At 38.0% G+C, this 12229-nt stretch overlaps 1 protein-coding gene across 1 annotated transcript in view; it reads right to left on the bottom strand.

The window, feature by feature from the left end:
* Positions 1-12229, bottom strand: part of Gsk3b (glycogen synthase kinase 3 beta) — a 115045-nt gene that overhangs the window by 34215 nt on the left and 68601 nt on the right. Inside the window, exon 9 of the mRNA XM_055625238.1 lies at positions 6895-6990. Within this exon, the coding sequence (XP_055481213.1) occupies positions 6895-6990 (96 nt within the window). The remainder of the gene's footprint in view (positions 1-6894; positions 6991-12229) is intronic.

Here is a 12229-nt window from a genome sequence, read left to right as displayed (position 1 = left end):
AAATGTTAACTTTTCCTGAATTGTTTGACATGTAAAGAAATATTTACAGATAGTAACATTTACCTACACAGTATAATTTCTCCTCTTACATCCTCATTGATGAAACATTATTACAGACCTACACATGAGCATGCATTATCAAATGACCACTTACCCAGATTAACTTTCCATGCTTTTGAAAAACAGCTAACATAATCAAGCTGGCTTTCCTAAGAGTACATGAATATTCGTTTTCATCAACCTCTCCCATTCTAAGATGTCTGCCTAGCCTTTTCGTCTATACCTCAGCAAATCATGTCTTTGCTTGTCTCTTTCTTTTACCTTTTCAAATTCTTTTGTATGTTTATGCGTGGAGGTCAGGAGACAACACACTTGACTCAGTTCTTTCTTTCTACCATGTGGGTTCCAGAACAAATTCAGGCTGCCAGGCTGGAGTCTTCACCAGCTGAGCCACCTCCTGGGTGCCACTCAAGCAAATCTTAATTCTGCTTCAACAGCCCTTGTCCTGTGTCATCTGTAGGGAGATGTCTTTTACTGCCTTCACCGAAGGTCTGTCTTGTGACTCCAATGGATGTAAACAGCTCTGAGCATTTACAACACACAATTTATATTACTTAATACTTGTTTTAACTAGGTTCTTCAAAGGCAAGGACTGCATATTTTATTTTGTATCCTTTAGGGGGCCCAGCCTAACACTGATGATAAAGAACACATTGTATTTAAAAGAATAATGATAAATTAAAAAAAAAAAAGCCTTCTCTAATCTATCCCCAATCTCATCCTTTGTTTCCTTTAAACAATTAATCACTCTAGGTGTGTGTGTGTGTCGAGTTGGGTATCAAGTCTGGGGCTTTGCATATGCTAGGAATGTGCTGTATCACTGAGCCATGCTCCTAGTATTAGGAAGTACATTTTCAACCTAGAAGACGGAAAATAAGAAAGTATACTCACTGAGAAGACCAAGTCTGAAAAAAGGACAAGAGATCATGGTGCTGATACTAAAGCAGATGCAAAAGAAACTTCTGCAAAGATGGTGTACATGCTCACAAGGTAAGTGCTAAGTGGTTAGTACAGTATTCAGGGCAGACAGTGCTGAAAAACAAAATATCCACTTCCCACAAGCAATGAAATAGATCAGAGGCAATCTTAGCAACCAGCTAATATCCCAATATGGTTTTATGTTTTTTGGACTACATGGGAATATAAGGAATAAGACAGCCTCCCAAACACACACAAGTAGGTAGAATGGGTCTGCTGTCATAGCAAGGTTTTGTTTTGTTTTTTTCTTTATGGGCCTCCCTGAAGGTTTTTGAGTGATGTACTAAGAGTTGAAATGGACAAATCTGCCAAGTTCTGAAAAATCAGATTAAATGGTCACGGGAAAAATGTAAGGTTATTAAAAGTCTTAAAAAGAAACAACACAAGAGGGGTATTTGGTTTGGTTTTAAGCAAAGAGTGTAACTTAACTCAGTGTTAAATGATTCCTCTAATAGCTAAAGGGGCCTCAAACTTCACATTTGTTTACTCTGTTAGCAAGATGGAACAACAGTGTTCACTTACACTGACGCATGGTCTGACAAGTCAGATATGAGATATCTGCTCTCGCTGGATATTATTTTCTGAGAAACTTACCTAATAACCTATGCTCCCACATAACCTATGTATACACTTAGCTGCTGAGTATTACCATGTCAAAAACTTGGCAACAAACATTTTTACAAGTTTTTATTTCTTTACATTTGTTTGTTTGTTGTGTACACATGCCCACAGAGACCAAACTGCATATGGCATTGGTTCTCTCTCCTCCTACATGGTGAGTTCCTGGGATCAAACTCAGCCCATCCCATTTTGGTACCAAGTGCTTTAACCAGCTAAGCCCTCTTTCTGACTCTCAACAAGCATTCTGAAGTAATTTATAGCCACGTCATCATTATGAAACAGAAATTAGAAATTGCTGTAATGTATACAATGAGTAATAAGGCAGTTACATGATGAATAATCATAGACTACATGGACGATGAGAAAATTTCATGGGAAAAGGAAGACCTCTGAGATAGAGTAATACTTGTTTAGCAAAGAAGAAAAGGAAGAGCACTGTATGTGGGATGTGGAGAGGGAAAGACACTAACAAGAAGAAATAAATGTGGCTTCTCCTGCATCAATTAGGGAAGCTTGAATACATTAGAAAATTGAGCATGGCTGTATGTCCCTTTAAGGTAAGGTGTAAGCTAGGCAACAGCACCATATACAGCTAACTTATTAAGTAGTCTAACACATGATAAAAGATGCGGGCCCTGGGGATTCTGTTCTACTTCTTTCCAAAAACTAACGGATGGCTTCCACCACTTTGTAACATTATACAAATGCAGGCATTACTTATCTGACCTCAAGATTACTTGCTACCAGGGACAAAAGAGAGTATCTGAGAGTAACCAAAACAAAAGATATCAGCTACTCAATAATGGGAGTGGGAGACACCCACGACAACTACAGAATGAGCAAAGAAGGTATCCCTAGTCTACCTTAATTACACACCGACCTTAAATCCTACGTCTAACTGTATGTATTTAAGAGATGGAGGAAGGAGAATAACCTGGGAAGGAGAGAGTTCTAGTAACTAGATCCCCTGGGGAACCTTGGGGACAGCTAAGTCTGTTTATTGAAAGGGCAGGTAGAAAAAGATCATGAACAGTGCTACCTGGAGGGTCTGCACCTGACGGGGCTGCCCCCAGAAGAATGGACTAACAGTTAACAACTGTGCTGAAGACTGCAAGCCGGGGCATGTGAACACCCTGCCATGCATTCCCTAGCCAACCTTCCTAAAGGCTCTGAGGGATCTGAGAAGAGGCTAACGGAGGTCATGACAAGGATGGACTGGACTTTCTGAAACTGAAGGACTGAAATAAGTAAGGAGGTAGGAGGTTGTTTTATAGGTCTATATGACCACAATGGCCTAAACCAGGGGCAGGAAATGAGGCAAAGAGACAAGGTGGAAGCACCCTGAAAGTAGAATGTTCTCCATTCATCCATGACTGAGATAAGATAATCCTTTGTAATCATTGCAGCTGTATTTTGAAAAGAACCTGAAGAAAAGACAAGGCAGACAACCACTCTCTTGGAAAACACAGACATTAAAGCAGCAACAGTATTTAAGCTCCACGTCTTTTCTAGTGACCCACAGTCTTCCATGCCTCCATGGACTAAAGGCAAGATGTAAGTTTTTTCCTCTTTTTTCCAACCAAACCTCTGTATTTAATTTTTAGTCTACTATTGTATCACTCCCTTTAACTTTCAATCTGGTATTTCTTCTTTGAAATATACAGCACACACCAACACATAAGCCTCATTTCCTTTCCCATTTAAACCATTAAGTACTTTTTCAATAAGTTAGGTTGCACTAGCTAGTCTATAACTGTTTTTGTTTGTTTCTGCAGACAGGGTTTCTCTGTATAGCCATGGCTGTTCTGGACTCACGTTGTAGACCAGGCTGGCCTCAAACTCACAGTGATCTACCTACCTCTACCTCCCAGAGTGCTGGGATTACAGGTGTGTGCTTACCACACCCAGCTTTATTCTATATTTTTTAAGATACATTTAATTTTATGTGTATGTGAGGTTTCTCTGCATGTATGTATGTGTATCACAAATGTGTCTGGTGTCTGTAGAGGTCAAGAGAGGTTCCCTGGAAGTTCTGGGAGGGAACTGAAACTCCACTCCACTGTAAGAGCAAAAAATGTCTTAAGGGCTGAACCACCTGCTCCAGCCCCCAACTAGCTATTATGTAATGGTCAAGGGCAACTTGACTGGATTCTTAAATCACACAAACCATGTAATGTAGCATACTGACAACACTGTTTCCCCTCTCTCCTGTACACCTATATCCTTTGTTTGTAAGGAAGACACTTTTCTCCTTAATCTCTCTACATGTTTGAGAATAAAAATTACCGTGCAGAAGAGCACATTTAAATAAAATGGTTTCTTTTTAGAAAGAGGATGGAGACTTAAATGGGAGTTCATGACTTGAATTTCAGTGTATTTTTAAGTCCATGTGAGGGAATTTATGGTAACTACTGGGGAATTACACTGTGGCCAAGAAGCCAGGGCTTACACTCTCGTGGTTTTAGGAAAGAAGACCAAAGTGGATTCTAAAGGAAGACAGCAGAAAACAAAGCATTCTTATTTCTCTGTCTTTCCAGAGCCAAAGAACAAGGTGTTTTTAGAGAACATTATGTACAATTTTGAATGCTGCTACTGGTAATCTAGTATAGGCTACATTTCTCAAGCTGCTGTAAACTACCACACTGGGAGAATACAGAAGGAGGGCTTCCTCTAGGAATCCCAAGTTCTACATTTTATTTTTGGAAAAAAAAATTATTTTAATTCAATGCAAGCATACTTTGATCATATACGCTGTTGGAGACATGGAATGTCTGTGTACAAAATTGTGTGTCCAGAAATTTATTTATTATAAAATACATCTGGCATGAAGGGAAAGCCGAATTTTCAAAAGACAATATATAAATAAAGGGTTCATGGTAGCTTTAATATAAAAGGAAGAGAATTGAACAATCATTCTACACATGGCTTACAATAAAAGATCTAAGTAAATGACCTTCAGAGTTCATTAACGTTTGGAAAGTATTCAGGATGTAAGAGAAACACGAATCCAAGACGGCAGAGAGAAGCTTAACCTAACTCACCATAGTTCTTTCTTTTGGCTACATTTTATAATTAACCGTATTGTATTCTGGGTAATATTTCCATTGCAGAGAACAAAACTAGAGTGGAGATAAAATATATGACACACATCAATGCTGGTGGCAGTACTGATTGTTAAACACGATTCTGTAACCTCAACTGGAGCATTGTATTTGTCAGCTCAATTGTGTGTCAGCATGAAAAATAATGTGGTGAATAGTTAAGACATACTAAGACTGATGTCTTAGACTTAGAAGAACTTCTCGCCTTCTTCCTTTATAAAAACGATCACTTAAAACATGGAAATACAGCCAGGCAGAACAAAAACTCCCACAAAATGATATTCTCCCTATAGAGCAATCTACTTTTAGAATATGTCTCTGTATTTAATACCCAGAAATCTCTTTATTTTCTCCTTAGTTGTAATTACAGTATATTATAAATCACTCACAATAGACACTGACCTGTAATAATTCTGGTGGATTCGATCCACTTAAGCCTCTGAATCCAAACAGGTCACTTAGGATCCTCTGGGCTTAGAGCCACATCAAAGATCCCAAGTATTATCTTAGTTAGCTCTAAAACAAGCCTTAAATACAAGGATCCAAGACTACTTTACCAAAGACCAGTGTTCATCATGAATTTTAAGATGAAGAGGACTTGGCCTCTTAGTAGAATGACAGCCTCAACCTACATTTCTGGCACTAAAATATTAGTATGTCTTTGTTTAAATAGGGAAGAAATAATAAATGTTAAGTATTTTTTCTGCAGAGAGGTTATGAGAATGTTAAAGGAAGTATCTGGAATCATGTAATTAGAAGGATAATAGGACAGGGAGAGAAAGAGGGTCAGTGTGGTGGTTTGAATAGGAACGGGCCCAAAGACTCATGTATATGAATGCTTAGCCACAGGAAGTGGCACTAATAGGAGGTGTGGCCTTGGTGGAGGAAGTGTATAGTTGTAGAGACCAGCTTTGAGGCCTCAAAATGCTCAAGCCCAGGCACAGTGGCTCACAGTTCTCTTCCTGCTGCCTGAAGATCCAGATGTAGAACTCTCAGCTACCTCTCCAGCACCATGCCTGACTGCATGTTGCCATGCTTTTCACCATGATGACAATGGACTCAACCTCTACACTGTAAGCCAGCCCCAGTTAAATGTTTTTCTTTATAAGAACTGCTGTGGTCATTGATGCCTCTTCACAGCAATAAAGCTCTAAGACAGGCAGGCATACTGATTACAGGGAGGATGAACTATTTCACCTATAACCTTAAATTACTTTACCTCTTAAACATTTTACAATCAACTAAATGAGCTTACCAATGTATGAAGCAAGTTATGTGAACATTTAAAAAGTCTTGTTTGAAACACAAATTTAAAAGTTGACTGTTTCTAACCCAGTATCTCCACCCACCGACCTGAATGACTATGACTGAAAAGATCCAGCATTAGACACACATTCGTGTGCATGTAAGAACAGTGTTAGTTTTGTAACAGCTGCCCGCACAGTTTGGATTACTGGATTCCTAGCTTTGGCTAGAGTTTCTGAATCTATAAAATGAGGCAGCTATAAATGAACGCCATCTTAAATACTAACATATTCTATTTTTGTCTCTGTACACTTAATCTCATAATACAACTCAGGATGGATTAACTCCTGATTAGGTTTTTCCAATGATTAATTAATATTCTATACACATTATAAATTATTTTTAAAGTATATACCCAACAAAATTATACCTGCTTTAAAAATACTGCTTCTGAAATACCAAGAGGACAATAAACAAAACACACATCTATCAGAAGGTCTATTTTTGATAGTTTAAAAGAATAAAGAAAAATATAAAGGTATTTTATTTGAAATAATATTGAGCTATGCATCTCTATTTAAATCAAGAAATTAGGTTTAGAACCTTAGGTTTTTAAAATCCTGTCCCATTATTTTAATATCTTGGGCACTTTGTTCTTACATGCAAATGAAAGTCAAAGCTGGAAACTGCCTACAGGCAATCACTATGGATAGAAGTATACCATCAACAAAACAGTGAGCTACAGCCACTGAGCTACCTTCCCAGAGAACTGCTGTGCATTTGCAATTGACATAAGTATCTGTAATAGTTTAGCTTAAGTACAATAAAACCCCAAGACTTATTTAGCTATTACTTGATGTATTTTTCTCAAAAATTCATTTTCACTCACCTTTGTCCAAGGATGTGCCTTGATTTGAGGAAATTTAAATTCTGTATAATTTGGGTTCATTTCTCTAATTTGCTCCCTTGTTGGTGTTCCCAGGACCTACACAAAGAAAAAAAAAATACTGTCAATTTTTTCTATCTATCTATCTATCTATCTATCTATCTATCTATCTATCTATCCATCCATCCATCCAGATATATAGATTCTTTGTGTTACTAAAATAAAGAATTTCAAGCAGAAATAAAGAACTCACAGACTTTACGAAAGTTTTTTAGAAACTATGCTATACCACCATAGACTAATGTTTTATGATAAGAAGGATGTTAAAAATCTGAGTGATAAAAAGGTTCCTTGCTGGACGACATCTCACGGAACGGCATTCTACGCAAGAACCCTACAATGGCATCGACCACTAAGCACACCAAACACTCCCATTTGCACACACACATGCAAAGCATCCGGACATTAAATAAACACATAACTTGAAAATATTAAAGCAATCCCTGGGCTTCCTTTCCCACTATCCCAGCACTGGTGCTGGCTGTGGACTGTAGAAAAAGTAACATTCAAACTGGCCAGGCCTAACAATGCTATAGTCTGGCATCTGTGGCAAATTTCAAACAGGCCTTTCCCGAAAAAGCGAGACTCTAGGTTTGATTCATACACATATTAAAAATATATATATATAGTAAAAAACTCCAAACACATCATCATCATCAACAACAACAACAACAAACAAACAAAAAATTAAATAAAAATTAAGGGTAAAATCTGATTCCACCTATAAAAACAATCAATTCGCAATGGTCACATCTGAATAAGACTATCTTAATTCACAGAATAAGACCCAGAATCAGTCTATTCTGTTAAAAATGCCAACTAGGAAAAGCTGTGTCAGGACTTTCATCACTTCACTCAATCATTAATTATTTGGAGAATCACTACATAAAAGAAACTACATGAATATCTACAGAAGACATAAAGAAAAAGGGAGCTCATATAAGTCTTTAAACTATTCTTGTTTTTCTCCCCCCACCCCCCTTTTTTTTTCAAAACAGAGTTTCTCTGTGTAGCCTTGGCTGTCCTAGACTCACTTCGTAGACCACGCTGGCCTTGAACTCAAAGATCCACCTGTCTCTGCTTCCCAAGTGCTGGGATCACTTGGCTATCAAGCCCAACTTCTTTTTCCTTTCTTAAAGGCAGTTACACTATGTAGCCTTGCTGGCCTGGCCCTCGTTGTTATCTGCCTGCCCTGTCTCCTGAGTGCTGAGATTAAAAGCATATGGCACCAAGCCCAAGCTACATTCCTTAGTTTTTGACTGGTTTTACTTCTCTAGACACTGTTAAAACTTTCATAACCTTCATTGACTTTTTAAATAGATTTTTCTTCAAAAGATACTTTTAAGAAAATAGGTCAAAGACTGAGATAAATTATTGTAAAGCATACTCTTTAATATATCTAGATTATATTAGAACTCTAATGATTCAGAAAACACTGAAGAGATACCTGCTCACATGTCTATTCCTTTACAACAGCCAAAATACAGGGTCAATATATGTCTATACTGATGGGTGGATGCAGGAAAATGTGTTATAAATACACAATGGAGTACATTTTACCGTAAGACAAATAACTTGTCATTAGTGACAACATGAATGGAACTGGAGGACATCATATAAACTAAGTCACACAGAAAAACAAGCATCACACATTCTACTTATTTGTAGCCAAAACCTGACTTTTCGCCTACTCAGTTTTTACATTAAGTACAGAGCATATATTTGTAATATGTAAATTATATATAATTTATATATTGGAGAAAACCTACTCAACAGTAATGCGATGAAGTTCCTCAGTTAAACAGCTATTGATTGGAATGTAACTGCTGGTTTTTACCTTTAAAACATGGCACCTGTGACTTTCAAGAGCCTTTAATTACTAACTTGCAAACTGTCATAAAAAAAAAAAAATCCTATCATTAGTTCCAAAATCAATTAAGCATATAAAGAAATTCCTCAGCACACTTTATTTAAAGCCATTCAACCTTGAATTTACTAAGGCTACTCTCTATGGGAAGAAGACATACCAACATCACAAAATGTTCTGGATGTCATTTCTCTACTCTTTTGATTATTTTTTAAATCTTAAGAACAAACCAATTTCTAGGCTATTTTTTATGATTTTAATAACCACTTAAAATTTTAGGGCACAAATTTTTTATTAATGAGTATTTCTAGTCTGGGTGTGGCAATACATTCCTTTAAGCCCAGAACTTGGGAGGCAGAAGCAAGTGGAGCTCAAGGCTAGCCTGGTCTACACAGCAAGTTCTAGGCCAGCTGGACCTACATAGAGAAACTGTTTCCAGACTTGGTCATGAAGGGTTCCGGAAATTCACAGACCTTAGATAACTAGCTGAGAGATATACAGGTTAGTGAAGGTTTGTTTGTTTCCCAGAAGGGTGAGAGTGAACGGTGTAAGCATGAGAGCCATGCTTCCTGTTACTCTCAGCTCTCCTGCTGCTGCACAAAAGCATCCAGAAGCAAAGCTTATTCATAACACGGGTGCAGACTGTATTCAGGCCCAGGTCCTAGCTGGCTGACCACTCATCTGCTCCAAACATTTTTAGGCATGAAAAATGGAGGCCCAGAATGAGTATCTTTTCAGAGGTAAAAACTAGCTAAAGAAAGAGCTACGGCAGAAGTTGAGGCTTTCCAGAAGAACTCGGGGTTTAGGGGGGTGATTTCAAAGACTCTAGTTCTAAGGTTTAGAGGAAAGTAAACAATTTGGTTTCTAATTTCAGTGGTGATAAAAATGCTCAGGTCATTAAATCACAAAGGAGGGGACTTAGAAAACCACCTGGGAAGAGCTCACCACCAAGTGGTGGGTTGAGGTATACCATTTACAAGACAGCCTGAGGCTGGCACCAGGGTGACAGGAAGGACAGGAATACGGAACTGACGCAGACATTTACAAAAAGAGAAAGTGGAGCTGAGTAATAATTCAGTTGTTAAGGACCGTTCTGCAAGGCAAGCATGAACACCTGAACCTGATCTCTGAGGATGCACGTGAAAAAGTCAGGCCCGGGGGCATGCTGTTCTGGGAGGTGGAGATAGGCAGAACCGTGGGGGCACCCTGGCCAGTCAGCCTGGCCTACAAGGCAGGCTCCATCTCAGGGAGAGACCCTGCCTCAAACAAAAAAAGAAAGTGTATCTGACTGGCAACACACAAAGTTGTACTCTGGCCACCATAAAACACAGGTATATATACAAGTGCAAGCACATGCACAAATGAGAAATTGAAAGAAGACTGGCAAACTACCTTCCGCCATCAGAGAACTTTCTGATTGCAATAAACAATAGTAAATATTGAGACTCATGGATACCTAACACGCTGAGAAGTGACCAGCGAGTGTTGAGTGCTAACAAAGATATTTTTGCCATTCTCTCTAAGACTCCTGGAGAAAGAATGTAAGAACACAGGGGAAAGGGCCACAGAATGCTGTCATCTGGGTATAATATAGCCATTGCAATTGTGATGTCTCAGGAGCTGGCCATGTCAATAGTCAATCATGGATATGAAGGAGGGTGCCACCACTCTTGTTGGCTACTGGTAAGAATCTGAGGTGGGGGTAGGGCAGTCACAATCTATTCTTGCACTCTTCCTGGAGAGCCTAACAGGCTCCAATAGATACGTCCAAAACCACAGCCACTCAGTGGATCACAAAAGAAAGCAAAACAACATCAATGTGAGAAAAAGACTTGTAGGGAGGATTGATGTGGAGAGTAAGTAATCTGAATGCATTATACACTTGTACAAAATTGTAAAAAAAAGTTTTCAAATAAAAAAAATTAAGCATGTGTCAAAAAACACAACCAACCAACCAACCAACCAACCAACCAAACAAACAAACAAACAAACCAAACAGAAAAAGGCTGAGATAGGGGTCCAAGTGGTTGGAATAGGTCCCATGCAGAAAAGTATCATGGAAGTCAAGGAAGGTAGATGGGAAATAAGCCAAATTTGTCCATAATTCCTTAAAATGTTTTTCCTGAAGTAAGACAAAAAAGAAGGGAGAGTTCGTAAAAACTGTCAGTTTCAGGGTCAAGGATGAAGCCACAGTATACCTCTGGGCAGGGAGAGCCCTGGGTTTTGATTACCAGCACCAGAACATAAACTAAGAACAAAATACAATCCTCTTAAACTACATGCACTATATCACATAAAGAAAACTGAATTCTTTTGAGTTCTGTGAATACATTAATTTTATAAAGATTGATTTATTTAGTGTATATAAGTGCTCTATCTCTCTGTGTGTCTGCATGACAGAAGAGGCTATCACATCCCTATAGGTGTGAGCCACCATGTGGTTGCTGGGAATTGAATTCAGCAGACAGTGCTTTTAACCACTGAGCATCTCTCCAGCCCTGAACACATTATTTTTAACAGTAATAAAAACAACAAAAATAGTAAATTGTAAAAAACAAACCAACAGCTAAATAGACTTCTTGAAAACTTGAAAAAAGCTCATTTAAACAAAATTGACCTGTAGGATAGAAATTTAACTTGGTAAACATGTATCATGCATGAATTGTTAATAATATGTCTTCAGCAACAGAATATGAAATATCACCATCATCTATCTGGCTATCAAGATCAAAACTATACTTCATAAAAATGAAGTAATTAAGGAAATGATACAACATTTTTCAGTTTCCTGTAGCTATACAGACTTCTACTAGAAATATCTGGCTCATTCATGTGTAGGTGTGCATGTGAACAACACGATGTGTGACGGCACCATAAAAGGACATACTAAATATAACTTCTACCATCGAAAGTGCTTCTATAACCAAAAAGGATTAAAATGTAGAGTGTTTGCTGTCAACATTCCGAAATGGAGTTGTCACTGTAAAGCAGTCAAATGTAAGCAAAAGCTCTAAGTGTAATTTCTGTACAATTGCAGCTCAGGAAATAAGAAATGCTGGACAAGAACTTGTGTTATTGAAGGGGTGGTGGTTTGGGGTAGGCACTGTATCACAGAATTCTGCTGCCAGCCATTTTCAGAGTTTAACTGGCTTTCACGAATAAAGAAGTTAAACAATCAAACAAAACAAAACCACAGCAATCTGGGAAGAAAAAAAAAATTTACGGGTTTGAAGTCAGAAAATAAAAGCAAGAAGTGGGTGGGAGAATCAATCAAAACAGCTCCAGAAATGAAAGATGACAGATTTAGTACATAAGAACATTGAATTAGCTATTATAAAAGAATGAAGACACGTGTGGAAATTTACACTTACTACAGTGTGTAAAATTTAAAGTTGACTAGAGGGAGATAAA

This window comes from Psammomys obesus, unplaced genomic scaffold (genome assembly GCF_907164565.1).
Source record: "Psammomys obesus unplaced genomic scaffold, mPsaObe1.curated_primary_1811, whole genome shotgun sequence".
Taxonomy (NCBI): Eukaryota; Metazoa; Chordata; class Mammalia; order Rodentia; family Muridae; genus Psammomys; species Psammomys obesus.
The sequence above is the reverse complement of the archived record's forward strand: the minus strand, read 5'-3'. Positions and strand labels throughout refer to the sequence as shown.